The sequence below is a fragment of the Etheostoma cragini genome, chromosome 12 (assembly GCF_013103735.1).
Source record: "Etheostoma cragini isolate CJK2018 chromosome 12, CSU_Ecrag_1.0, whole genome shotgun sequence".
In the NCBI taxonomy this organism is placed as follows: Eukaryota; Metazoa; Chordata; class Actinopteri; order Perciformes; family Percidae; genus Etheostoma; species Etheostoma cragini.
Window position 1 is genome coordinate 1,299,014 of NC_048418.1, and position 13,301 is coordinate 1,312,314.

The 13,301-nt window shown below is 41.6% G+C and overlaps 1 protein-coding gene across 1 annotated transcript in view; it reads right to left on the reverse strand.

Moving 5' to 3' along the window:
* The window catches only part of LOC117953963 (ubiquitin carboxyl-terminal hydrolase 37-like), an 8,345-nt gene extending 4,202 nt beyond the window's left edge, over positions 1-4,143 (reverse strand). Inside the window, exons 1-5 of the mRNA XM_034887381.1 lie at positions 3,965-4,143; positions 2,699-2,798; positions 1,840-1,916; positions 1,274-1,382; positions 309-366 (exon numbers count right to left, since the gene is read on the reverse strand). Of these exons, the coding sequence (XP_034743272.1) occupies positions 309-366; positions 1,274-1,382; positions 1,840-1,916; positions 2,699-2,798; positions 3,965-4,080 (460 nt within the window). The 5' untranslated portion in view covers positions 4,081-4,143. The remainder of the gene's footprint in view (positions 1-308; positions 367-1,273; positions 1,383-1,839; positions 1,917-2,698; positions 2,799-3,964) is intronic.
* Positions 4,144-13,301: the final 9,158 nt, after the last annotated feature.

The following is a 13,301-nucleotide window of genomic DNA, read 5'->3' on the forward strand; positions in this document are numbered from 1 at the left end:
GAGCAGCATATCTCCACCAGACTCCATGTAAATAATCACTACTTTTAGCGTGTATAAAGCAGCATATCTCCACATGTATTTCAACCAAACCAGAATGGTGATTGTTGGAACAGTGGAAAGACAAACCAAGACGCCTTTTGACAGTTCAATTTTGGTTCTGTTCACTTTAAGTATGTTTCACAGTGATAAAATTATTGTATATTTAAATAAAGATTGGCAAAGGCAATTTTGAGTAGCCAAAAAGTATCTTTCTCTTAAACATCTCTAACAGAAGGCCCCAGTCAGTCTCCAGTGTGTGAGTCTCTTACCTCCTTCTGTGCAGCCAACATGGCTGATGGTGCTGATCAGACTGTAGCAGCTGCCGCCCTGGGAAGGAACAGTTTAGAAGAGTTTAGTTCACACACATGGCGGGGGGGGGGGGGGGGGGGGGGGGGGGGGGGGGGGGGGGGGGGGGGGGGGGGGGGGGGGGGGGGGGGGGGGGGGTCAATATCTTGGGGGTCGTCCCTCATAAAATTAAGAGTGTCAAAAACTTAATTCCTGGCTTCTTGTTAATTTTTTATGCAACATCTATCTGCAGCAAGTTATGGTGCAAATAACTTTATTTATGTGAAGGATATTATCATTCTCCTCTCTTGTTCAAAACCTTCTGTATCTTCATAACAACTGTTTTGGGATGTTTTAGAAATCATGTGTATTTTAACAAGAAATCCCCATTTTAACAGAGTTCCGGCAGGTTTCATCACGTCAAATTTAGGACCTTTTAAGACCTTTATCACAACACTTCACTCTATCAGCTGAGACGTGATTTAAGTTTTCTTCAAGCAAAGTGTTGAGAAACTGGCAAAATTGCTCAAATTTGTGGTGCAATTTGAAAGAGACTTGCGCCAATAACACGAAAGCTGATTGGCTGCAACATAAGTTGCACGTTTGGTTTCATTTGTAGTCGTAACAAGGCAAATTATATTTGGACTAGAAAGAACTACAACAGCGTGGAATCAAAAAAAAAGAAGAGCAGGTACAAAGTTACAACGTTTAAAATGATGTAAGATTATATGGAACACAATACTTGAGGGAATTTAAGACTTTTTAAGGAATTACATTTGGAAATGTTAGACTTTTTAGACCCCATGGAAACCCAGTTTGAAGCCAAAAGCTATCTATCCTTATTTATCTTTGTTTTTCACGCTTCTGTTGTCCCCCCACCAGATATCTGAACCCTTAGACCTCAGAGGGTTCAAGCGAGGCCCACGGACTGAGTTCTGCGTTTCTTTACCTGTGTGGAGGACAAGACCAGGTCCCTGAGCAGCGTGACGGGGTCATCGGCCTTCTCGAGCTTGAAGGACGGAGAGAAGCGAAACCGCTTCAGCTGCAAGATGAGCACTCTGAAGGAAAGGATGAGGAAAGGAGGAATGAGCTCATATGTATGTTTTGTATGATTATTAGGAATATTTCTTCTTTTAAAGATTATCTTTTGGGGGCTTTTCCCTCTATTCAATAGTGATAGTGGATAGAGAGGAAAGGTGGGAGAGAGGGAGAGAGAGAGAGAGAGAGAGAGAGGGAGAGAGAGAGAGAGAGGGAGAGAGGGAGAGGGAGAGAGGGAGAGAGAGAGAGAGGGAGAGAAAGAGAGGATGACATGCAGCCAATGGCCGGAGGTCGGATTAAAACCCGGGCCGCTGCAGAGGACTCAGCCCACATGGGGTGAACCCACAACCTACTGGGAGATCCAGAGCTCGCCCGGATTATTGTGTATCTTAAGGACCCGTGAGGGTCAGCGGACCTCGCTTTGGGTACCCCCCAGGCCAGATTGATTGTTTATGTGCTGGATGTGATGTCACTCACTGTGGCAGAGTGCTGAATGACGACCTGTAACTCGACGTCCGTCCTCCGCACTCACAGCTGAACTCCAACTCCTTTTCCTGCAGAACAGCACAGATATAACACAAGTAATGAGTGACTGTGTGTGTGTGTGTGTGTGTGTGTGTGTGTGTGTGTGTGTGTGACTGTTGCGCTTTGGCTACATTGACAGAAAGGCCGACCGTTCTCGGCAGATGTGCCGATTACGTGGTGGCGGCCCGCCGTGGCCACATATCTGCCGCCATAACAGAAATAGGGCAGACGCACAATGTAGACGCGGTTACCTTTTAAGGGATCCTGCCGACATAATGACCCCCCATCCCCCCGTTGGCTGTTGCATGCATTGAAGTTTAACAACAGGTAGAACTATTCAGAGGTTATTGGCCCGTCCAGTATAACTCAACATACTGTAGTTTTGATGGAGTTCATCGTCATAACGTTGGCTTTCGTCCAAGTCCACTATCAACCCAACAGCTCCACCAAACGTTCAACTTGTCAGTTCTGTTACACAACCTCCTGGGCAGTTCAGGGCCTCTGTATTGTGTTTTTTTTAACCCCCATAGTGGTTTAAAACTTTCTAGTGGCAGCAATAGAGGCAGTGATTTTTCCTGTTTCCTGTACGGGACTCTCACACCAGCTCAAACCAGAACTCATAACACACCGACGACTCTGATCTCCGGTTGCATGCCGGGCCACGGCAGCAGGACGTGGGGTTCAAAAACTTCAGTCGGTCTTAAGTTTTTGCCGCAGGCCTGATGCAATTTTTGGAGTGTCCTCCTTGCAACAACCCCCCACACTACCCCCCATTCAAAATGAATGGAAAGACTTGAGAGGTGGATCTTACCTTCAGGTACTCCTGGAGCAAGTCTTCCACAGAGACTCCAGAAACCAGGTCCAGAGACAGGTTAGTGAACTCCTCCTGTTTCGTTGACATGGCCCCACAGCTGCACATTAAAGGGACAACGCAACACATTAAAATACAAAAACCCAACTTTAGTTTTCACCTCTGATGTAAACATGCAGGATTAAATCACGGGGGAATTTAAACAAACAAACAAAATTAAAACACTAGACCAAAAAAAATGGTAAGCAAGACTAAAAATTAGAAACAATTGGATAAATAATTAATAGAAGACAGACAATAAAATAAACACCGTACGATTAGAAATGACATAAAACAAATGATGAACTTACTTCCCTTGAAACGAATGCTGCACCATTACTCAAGACAGGTAAAAAAAGACAGGTCTTTAAGTGAAAGAATGCAAATCTTTACAAATATAAATTTAAAAATAAAACTTCTCTGATTGCAGTTTCTTAAATGTGATATTTTGTTCTAGTTTCTTCTGTCAACTTCTTCTTCTGTAAACTGAATATCTTTGAGTTGTGGACAAAATGAGACATTTGAGGACGTTTTCTTGGGCTTTGATCAACATATGAACAACTAATCCGCTCATCTGAGAACTAACCCACACATTAACTGACTATGAAAGTAATTGATAGTTGCAGTTCTACGAGACATTCAAGGACGTCGTTTTGGGCTTTTTGGGAAACACTCATCCACATTTTTCAGAATTTTCTGACATTTTTTAAACCCAACTAATAGTTTATTGGGAAAATAATCGATAGATGAATCTACTATGAAAGTAATTGTTGGTTACAGCCCTGGATCCAGATGTTTTGGCTTCATTTATACAGTCTATGCATCCACCCCTGGTCCACACACACACACACACACACACACACACACACACACACACAGGCACACACACACACACACACACACACCCGTCATCCTCAACTTTCTCCACAAACTCAAATACCAGATCTAACAGCAGAACTGTCTCCTTTCTTGTCTCTGATTCCCCGATGGAGATCATGGACCATCACACCTCCACACACTCCCAAACTAACCACTAACTACTTGCACCATGTTCTGATGTTTTATAGTCCAAACAACTAATCCATTACATCTTGAAGAAAGATCAACAGATGAATGGACAATGACAATAATGTTTAGTTGCAGCCCTTCTTTGTACCACATCTAGACCGGAGCAGCTCGATATCCGGACTAAACCAAGCTGTGTGACTGTGTGTGTGGGTCTCCCACCTCTTGCAGGTCCTGGTGTTCTCCATCTTGAACACCATGTGGTCCTCGACGGGGCAGGTGTAACGCCGGCCCATGCACGCTGCAGCCTCCTGCAGCCGAGGGGCCAGACTCCTCATCTGCTCCAGCAGCGACGTCAGGAACTCATGAGCGTCCTGGAGATCATACACACAGCAAGGATCTCAGGAGTTGGAACTTAAGTATTTTAACAGTGTGGTATTATTACTTTTACTCAAAGTGGCTGCATGTAACTTTCAGTTTGTGTTGATTTTAGCGGCCCCTTTGGATGAAATTGGTAGTGTTTCTCATTCATTCATTCATTCATTCATTCATATTTATTACACAGGAGCGTTAAAAGTAACATTACATAATAGTATAAATGGGCCTGACTCAGTTTAACAACAGGTTTTCAGCAGGTTCCTGTTCTGCAGAGACACAATGAACCTGGTTACAGCACGTCGGGACAGGGATTTGTACAGGACATCGAGACAGACAAGACAGATTCAGACAACTAAAACAACAATACAGTTAAGGACAGAGACATTTATACAAGACATCAGACACACCTGCTGTCTTAAAGGTCTCGGAGTTACCATTACCAAACCCTGGACCTCTGAGTCGAGGCACAAACCTCTCATTACATGTGCGCCTGCTCTACCGCTGAACCAACCTGGCCACACATCGCACAATTAGTTATGAACAAAATAGACATATTACACACATGAGGGCCAATTTGGGGACTACTTTGAATCATTTACAATCCCGTTAATTGTCTCCATCAGCTGAAATCCCGACCGAGTGTGACTCACGCAATCGCCGTTGTCTTTCTCCTTCCCTTTTAGTTCTTCTTTTCTGTGATGGCCCCGACCCAAAATCAGCCAGAATTACAACAAACAGGGGCGCCGCCAGGGATTTTGGGCCCCATGACAAAAAATCTAATTGGGTTATTATATTAGGTGTGTTTTTTGGGGCCCCTGTCAGCCATGGGCCCTTGGAATTGCCTAAACTTTCGCCCCTAAATAAAAATACAAATACGTTCCTTTTTCACTATTTGCTGTTACGGGTCATTTATGACCATCAGATGGAACATTACACAATTACAGAAACATATAGACGTTAAATATAGCCACTTTAAGTAAAGGATCTGCCTTCTTCTTTCACCACTGGGTAAAGGCACAAAACATGACCGGAGAGAGCTCACGTGTTGCAGGAGGTTCCTAAACTGGAGCGGTACCGCCTCTCGAAATGAATGCAGGATGTAGACTTTGGTTTGTGTGTTTGTGGAGGTGTGGAGGTCCCTGATCGCCATCAGTCCTCTGCAGAGAATGAGAGGAAAAACAGACACGTTTCTGCTGTTAGATCTGTTCATTTGTGGAGAAACTTGAGGCTTGACATTAACAGGTGTGTGTGTGTGTGTGTGTGTGTGTGTGTGTTTGTGTGTGTGTTTGGGCCAGGGGTGGATGCATAGACTGTATAAGTGAAGCCAAAACATCTGGATCTAAGGCTGCAACCGACAATTACTTTCATAGTTGATTCATCTATCGATTATTTTCCCAATGCACTAATAGTTTGCTTTCAAAAATGTCAGAAAAGGGTGAAAAACGTGGAACAGTGTTCCCCAAAAACACCAAAACGACGTCCTCAAATGTCTTGTCAGTTTATTTCACAGAGGAGAGAAGAAACTGGAAGATATTCAAGTTTAAGAAACAGCAATCAGAGAATCTTTAGCAGTAGATAGGAGTGAAAATCCATGTATGGTGTTTTGTTGGGGGGTGGTAGGTGGATCAAACAACAGGACTTTCACCCAGGAGACCGGGGTTCATGTTCTTGTCCCGGCCAAGCACGTCTAAATGAGGCGCTAAAGGACAATTTTTGCATCAATAATAAACACTAAAGGCCCCTAACCGAGTGAGAATGTGGTTTGGGCTGCCGTACCTCATGAGTTGAGCCTCAGGGACGGATCTCCAGACCTCCTCCATGCGGCTGATGTCCCTCATGAAGTCCTCCAGGATCAGGAGACTCTGCAGGCTGGAGTTCATGTAGCAGCTCTGCCCAATGTTTGGCAACCTGACACACAAACACAGCCGGTCAAAAGACTAATATGTCTGTTTGATTTGATAAATTAATTCCTCGTTAGACCTTTGATTCACATGCAGATGTACTCACCCAAAGCGGTCGATGCGGCTGCCTTTTAAATTTGGATATTCATAGCCGTGTTTATTGTTTATTGGGGCACTACGGAGACCAGAAAAAACACATAACTATGGTTAATAAATACAGTTTTGGTACATAAGGACAGAGACATTTATACAAGACATCACTTGCTGTCGTAAAGGTCTCAGAGTTAGCATTACCAGGACTAGAAAGACTAGCAGGACTCGAGTTGTAGTCGGGCTTAAAAGTTAGGCCCGAGCCCAACAGAACCGAGCTCAACAAGTACATTTTGATTGACAGCTTTTTAAAAGTCTGAACCCGTCTACAGCCCGACACTATTCAAATCTGCGCACGCATACAGAATAACGTCAAACAAAACACTTTCATTTGCAGTTATAATCAGCAAGAAAATCTGTTTCAAAGTGTTTTATATCAGAAATTGTTATTTCTTTTAACCAAATTGCCCCAAAATAACATGGATGATATCATACGTTCTTCAGGTAAAATTAATGATTAGTTTCAGTGAATTTTTTGGGTGTTTTATTTAATCTTATAGCATTTTTTTATGGTTTCCAAACAATATCCGGACTAAACTTTGACATCTACCCATCTGAGATCCACTCAACATCCTCTGATCTTAACTGTTAATCAAAATAATTCATAATTTCTGCCTTTTTAACTTAAAACGTGTGTATAATTTAATATAAATGAGGTTTGTTGACCATGAATTCCAAGAATAAATGTAAAACCTGTTATTAAACCAGCTCAGTTTTTTTTTTTAAAAGCACCAAAAGCTGGAAAAAGTGACAAAACGGCAAAAACATCGTAAAAGCACCAAAAAAAATCAAAGTTGACCTGGAAGGGAAGACAAAACAAGAGTTAAAGGCGAACTTTAGTCGTCCAGGATTGAGATTTGGGAAGGTAGAGAACGTGGAGGCAGTTTTTGGGTTACCTGGCGAGATTCTCCTCGAGCAGCGCGTTCAGGATGGCGTTGAAATCTGTCAGTCGTGACACCATCAGGTCGTCCAGCGGGCTGATGCGGTTGCTAAACTGGACCACCTCGTCCTCGTGTCCCCGCTTGTCCTGCGTCTTTGTCTCGTTCTCTTTTGCAGAGCTGCTGCTGGAAGAGAAAGAAACAGATCATTGTCATCAGCATACAGGCAGAACACACACAAATACTGAATACTAAAAATGAAATGTTATACAAATCAGAATCAGAAATTTTTCTTTGGAGCATCGTTGTTCAAGATGTGCTTACACATTCAAAAACAACCAAAACAAAATATACACACTAATATATACACAATATATACATACTCTAAACAGAAACAATATAGAGGCATGACTGCAATGAAGAGTTCAATCAAAATTATTTAAATGTGGAGCATAGTGCAAAGGACACTGGGATAAATAGTATTATGTTTTTATAAATTATATTAACAGGAAAGATTTAAGAATCCATTCTCTACATGTTATTTACAATTACAAAGATTACATAGCAGATTAAGTAGTTTGTGAGTTGAACCAGTGCAAACCAAACAATATGACGACAACGCCCCTTTAACCCTCATGTTGTCCTCGGGTCAACTTTGACCCGTGTTCAGTTATTTCATCACAAAAAATGGGCGTTTAAAATAAGCTGGAAATGTCCAAATTAGAAATATCAAATAACTTTGGAAAAAACGTTAAAAAAAGCACCCACACCGTTGAAAAAGTAACAAAAATGTCAGAAATAGCGGTAACTTTTGTTCATGGTTGACGGGAAGACAACACAAATGTAAATGTCATCTCTGCTTGTACAAACCATGTCTGGGAGCATTTCTCTGGGGACGGACATCGAAATGGACATCTTTTCCTCCTCGGAGGGTCAAGAGAGTTCGTCTTTTGGTCTTTTTTGTCGTCTGCAGCCGGAGCGACGCGACACCTTCTCTGTTGGAGGAAAGACAAACGCTCATGGTTCAATAGTGCAAACCCAGAACAACTGGGGACCTCCGATAGGGTCCTGATGGGTGAATATGAAGCTACTTTGGCTCTTTATGTGACACATACCCTGCAGCACCTGAACAGCAGACGCCACCAAGACGTCTTCTCGGCTGCCGCCTTCGTAGATTGGCCCTCTGAAGTGCTAAAATGAAACATGGTTGGACATGTTTGTGAGATAAATCATGACAAAGATTCTCTTTACTAAAGTTAGCGCACATAACAGTGATGTATTAGCAAAAGATGTACCCTGCAACTCACTCAAAACTTTACTTTGTTCATAAGATGTTCAAATTCGACTGAAAAGAGACATTTCAATTCTAATTTTTCCCAATTTCAAATGACGTTCCCAAAAGGAAACTTATCAACATCTGTTTCATCTAAAAAGAAACATTTCTGTTTGTTTATATCTCTTTAATGTTATTGCTGCAAAATGGGACAAACTGACCAACACATATATGTAATACATAAAAATAGATCCATACTTGTCGTCTGTGGATCAATACTATGCTGCATTGATACAGTTTCAAGTTCTTCTGTAGATTTTCATCTAACTAAAATATATATAATAGTATTTTTCCTGCCTATTTTCATTTCTGGTTTACTTTAGTGTAATAACCGAGGTGTCTTACCTGTTCTGCGGGGGGAGCTTCTCCTCCGGAGGACGCTCCTTTTTCTGTTGAGTCAAAACCAAAACAACACAATGAGAAACTAACTTTTCTTCTTCGGTTGTCATTAACAACTTAACCCTTGTGTCGTCTTCTCATCAACCATGAAAAAAACCCTGTTTAGGTCACTTTTTTTAACATTATTATCGCTTTTTCCGACATTTTTGTCACTTTTTTCAATGTCGCGGGTGCTTTTCGGATGTTTTTTCAAATTTGGACATTTTCAGCGCTTATTTCGACGGCACATTTTTTGTGATAAAAAAGCTTAACTGAAAACAAGGACAACATGAGGGTTAAATCAATATGAATATAAAAGACTTCTAAAAACATGAAGCCCTGACGATTTCTGTCCAACCGTACCACAAAGAGACCGAAGAGACGAGTTCTCCAGTTTGTCTTCTTGGTCTTTTCACCTTTTCCAGCCTCGGCCGGCTTTCCAGAGACTGGAGCGGCAGGAGAGTCTCGCGAAGTGAGTCTGGTGGTCAAGATAAACACAGTTAGTATGTTTTAATCCCAAAGGGATTCATAAATCACTTGTGAGGAGAGAGAGAGAGAGAGAGAGAGAGAATAATCACAAACATGTTGCCACTAAATTAAAACACAAATCTCACACAGTTTAACAACTTCTTTACTTGTCAACAGGACTTCAGTACTCCAGTCCGGTCTTGGACTCAAGACCGTTTTTCTATGGTCTCGGACTTGTCTCCGACTTGCTAGTATTTGGACTCGGATTTGTCTTGGTTTGCCAAATATGGCTTCTGGTCTAGACCGAGTCCAGGTGTCTTTATTATGTTGACAATAATATTGGAGGGGACGTGAAACACAAAATGGTTGTTTTGATCATGCATGAGACCTTTATTCTGTCCTGGACCCGGTCTTGACTCGGACTCGAACCTCTTTGGACTCGGCCTCGACTTGGACTTGACTAGTCCTGGTCTTGGACTTGTCTTGGACTCGAGAAAGGTGGTCTTGACTATAGCGCTGCTTCTCAATGACTTTAACACACGTGTCTCAAACTCAAGGCTCGGGGGCAAAATGCGGCCCCTGGCCAATTTTGACCCCCCACAAGCAATTTTTAGGTTTGCATCACAATTTAGCCCCGGCTAGTTGTGCACCAAAGCAAAAAGACAGAAAACTGTTTTCAAACTCCAAATGACGTGACTTTTAAAGCAGAATTTGGCAGATTTACTGACGTTGAGACTCAGAAACTCCCACAGAACCACCGAGTATTTTGATATTCAGGCGATGAAACAGATTTTTGTGAAAAGATGTTATCGTTGTTTTGCATGATTTGCTGAACTCCACAAAGACTAAAGAACTCTTTGCTGACTTTCTAGTGGTTTATGTCAAGTAAAGTGTGACAAAAGTTGGAAAGAGAAACAAAAAAGCAACAAAACGATGCAAAAACCCATAATAATAACACAAAAAACACACAAAAAAGTTGGAAAAAGCAACAAAAAGGCCAAAAAATATTTTACTTTTTCACGATGTATGCATGTGAATTTAACTCTACATGTCACACATCTTTTCCGGTGTTGCCAATGGTGATTTAACCCGATATTAAATCACATACTGCACATAAAATGTTAAGTACCTTTGGTAAAATGATTAAAAAAAACAACCTTAACAAAGGCAGCTGTCAAAAGAATAACAACAAAACAACTCCAAAATCTCCTTACCTCCTTTCAGGGGGGGAGGGAAGGTTCTTCTCACCCAACACAGATGTTTTCTGTTTAGAATAAAAAAAACTAATATGAGTATAAACAGAAAATGGAGCTGCCTTCATGGTGTAACGTTACAGAAAAGTATTTAGTAAGACACCAACTAACATCTGACTCAACAACTTTTACACTTGTCACGTGTTTAATCTGCAGAAGAAGAGAGACAAACCTTTCGTAGAAGATGGTATCCGAACATCTTTGTGTTTTTAAGAAAGAAAACGTCTGTATCTCTTTTATAATTCAGAGTTAACTTGTAATCTGTGTGTGTGTGTGTGTGTTGTTCGGTTGTTGGGTCCAGACTGATGCTTCAGGAGCTCTTAAGTTCTTATTTAAGCCCAAAAGGTTCCGGAAGGTGAAACCCTTGTGATGTCATAAGGGGAATTCTAACGTTCTGTAGGTTCTAGGTTCTTTATGCAAATTATGGAATGTTCAGTAAACTTCAAATGTAACCACACTGGGACATTTAGACATGTTTTTGTTTAATAATGTTGAAATGGTCTATATTCCAGGGGTCTTCAATAGGGGCCCCGGGGCCCCTCAGAGTCACAGCACTCATTTTTTAAAAGTTTTTCCGAAAGTTAAAAGGTCTTAAAACCCTTGTGTTGTCTTCCCGTCAACCATGAAACACTATTATTGCTTTCCCCCCACATATGTGTCACTTTTTCTATGTTGTGGGTGCTTTTTTGATGTTTTTTTCCAAAGATATTTGATAATGTTGACTTTTTCACCGCTTATTTCAAAGGCCCGTTTTGTTGGGATAAAAAAAATGAAATGTTACCTAAAAAGTACTGAAGATAATACACTCAGTTTTATCTTCATTCAAATTAAGAAAGTTATGTAAAAGCCACAAGGCCCAGTTTCATGTGGAACTGAATGTTATGCAATATGACTAATAGGGGGTCCCTGCTCCGTCTCTCTTTAACCCTCATATTGTCCTCATGTGGTCCTCATGTTGTCCTCATGTTGTCCTCATGTTGTCCCCATGTTGTCCTCATGTTGTCCCCATGTTGCCCTCATGTTGCCCTCATGTTGCCCTCATGTTGTCCTCATGTTGTCCTCCTGTTGTCCTCCTGTTGTCCTCATGTTGTCCTCATGTTGTCCTCATGTTGTCCCCATGTTGTCCCCATGTTGTCCTCATGTTGTCCTCATGTTGCCCTCATGTTGTCCTCATGTTGTCCCCATGTTGTCCTCATGTTGTCCTCATGTTGCCCTCATGTTGCCCTCATGTTGCCCTCATGTTGTCCTCGTGTTGTCTTCATGTTGTCTTCATGTTGTCCTCATGTTGTCCTCATGTTGTCTTCATGTTGCCCTCATGTTGTCCTCATGTTGTCCTCATGTTGTCTTCATGTTGTCTTCATGTTGTCCTCATGTTGTCCCCATGTTGTCCCCATGTTGTCTTCATGTTGTCCCCATGTTGTCTTCATGTTGTCTTCATGTTGTCCTATATCAATGTTCTTTTTAATTCCCCAAAATAACATGATTGATTCCACCCAACGCTCTTTGCCAAGTACAAATCTCTACTTTCATTAATTTTGGGGCGTCTTATTAAATTTTATAGCATTGTAAAACAAATTGAAGTGTTTTTGAAATAGTATTGAGTAAAAGTTGACATATTCCAGTCTGTGATTATCATCAACATCCATTCCTTTAATTTTACTCTCAATAATTCCTAATTTCTGCTTTTCTAACTCAAACATAATAATTTCCTATAAATGAGGTTTAATGACCATAAATTCCCAAAATGACTGTAAACCTAAAGTTAATAAGTAAGTGTTGCGGAGTGTTGAAAATATCAACAAAAAAAAAGACAAATATTGAAAAAAAGCCTCAAAAGTGTTGAAAAAGGGACAAAAACATGAGAAAAAGTAAAGAGATGATTGTCTTTAACGTTGTAAAATAGTTGCAGTTTGGTTTGGTGTGGGCACAACAACTACTTAATTAATTAAGAAAAGGTTGTAGTTTATGGTGGAGTTGTTAGGGTTGGTGTAACAGGACAGAGAGAGTGCGTTTTTAAACAGCAGCCATGCACTATATTTAACTTTAACTACACACAGTGAAACCGAATGATTTGCACTTTCATCTCTCGTCCCTTTCAGGTCTCGTCGTCCTTTTGAATTTGAACAACGGATCCAATTTGGACGGCAGCGTGATGTTCCGGTCTCCGGTTCAAACTGAGCCGCCGCACCTTAATTCACCTGAAAAAAGGGTCCAAAGACAGCCAGCTCCCCCTCGGGTCTCTTTATCTTTCTCACTTTTAATTGGACCACTTGATCAAAGAGAGATGTCTGGCCAATGAAACACACCGTGTCATTTCAATTCTCCCTCATTAGCTTTTAAATTACTGAGCAGTCCTCCGATGGGCGGACGGCCATTTAGAAAAATGGGAATGAAGAAGCTGCTCAGGGAAAAGCGAGGGGAGGGGGGGGGGCTGATATCCTGACCGGAAATTAAAGAATTCTGACCTTCAACCTCTCAGATGGGAGGCGCGGTGGTCGGGGAAAGATAAGGATCTGGACTCTGAAAATGGGCGTTTATCGGACGCAACTGCTCTCTGGGCTTTCAGGTTTTTATGAGCACAAATGTCAGCGAGTGAGGAGGAACCGACACGTTGTCCCCTACTAAAAACCGTTATATTCTTAATCTGCTCCTTCAAATATGTTTTGAGAATGTCTTTCTACAGAGCCCAAGATGTTGTGCTACGCCCCTGATTGTGCAACAGAAACCTCTGTTAGGTAGGATAGATAGTCTAGCTAGCGGTCTGGATTTACCCTGCAGAGACCTGAGGACCAGGTAACCATAGTCCTCAGATTGGACAGA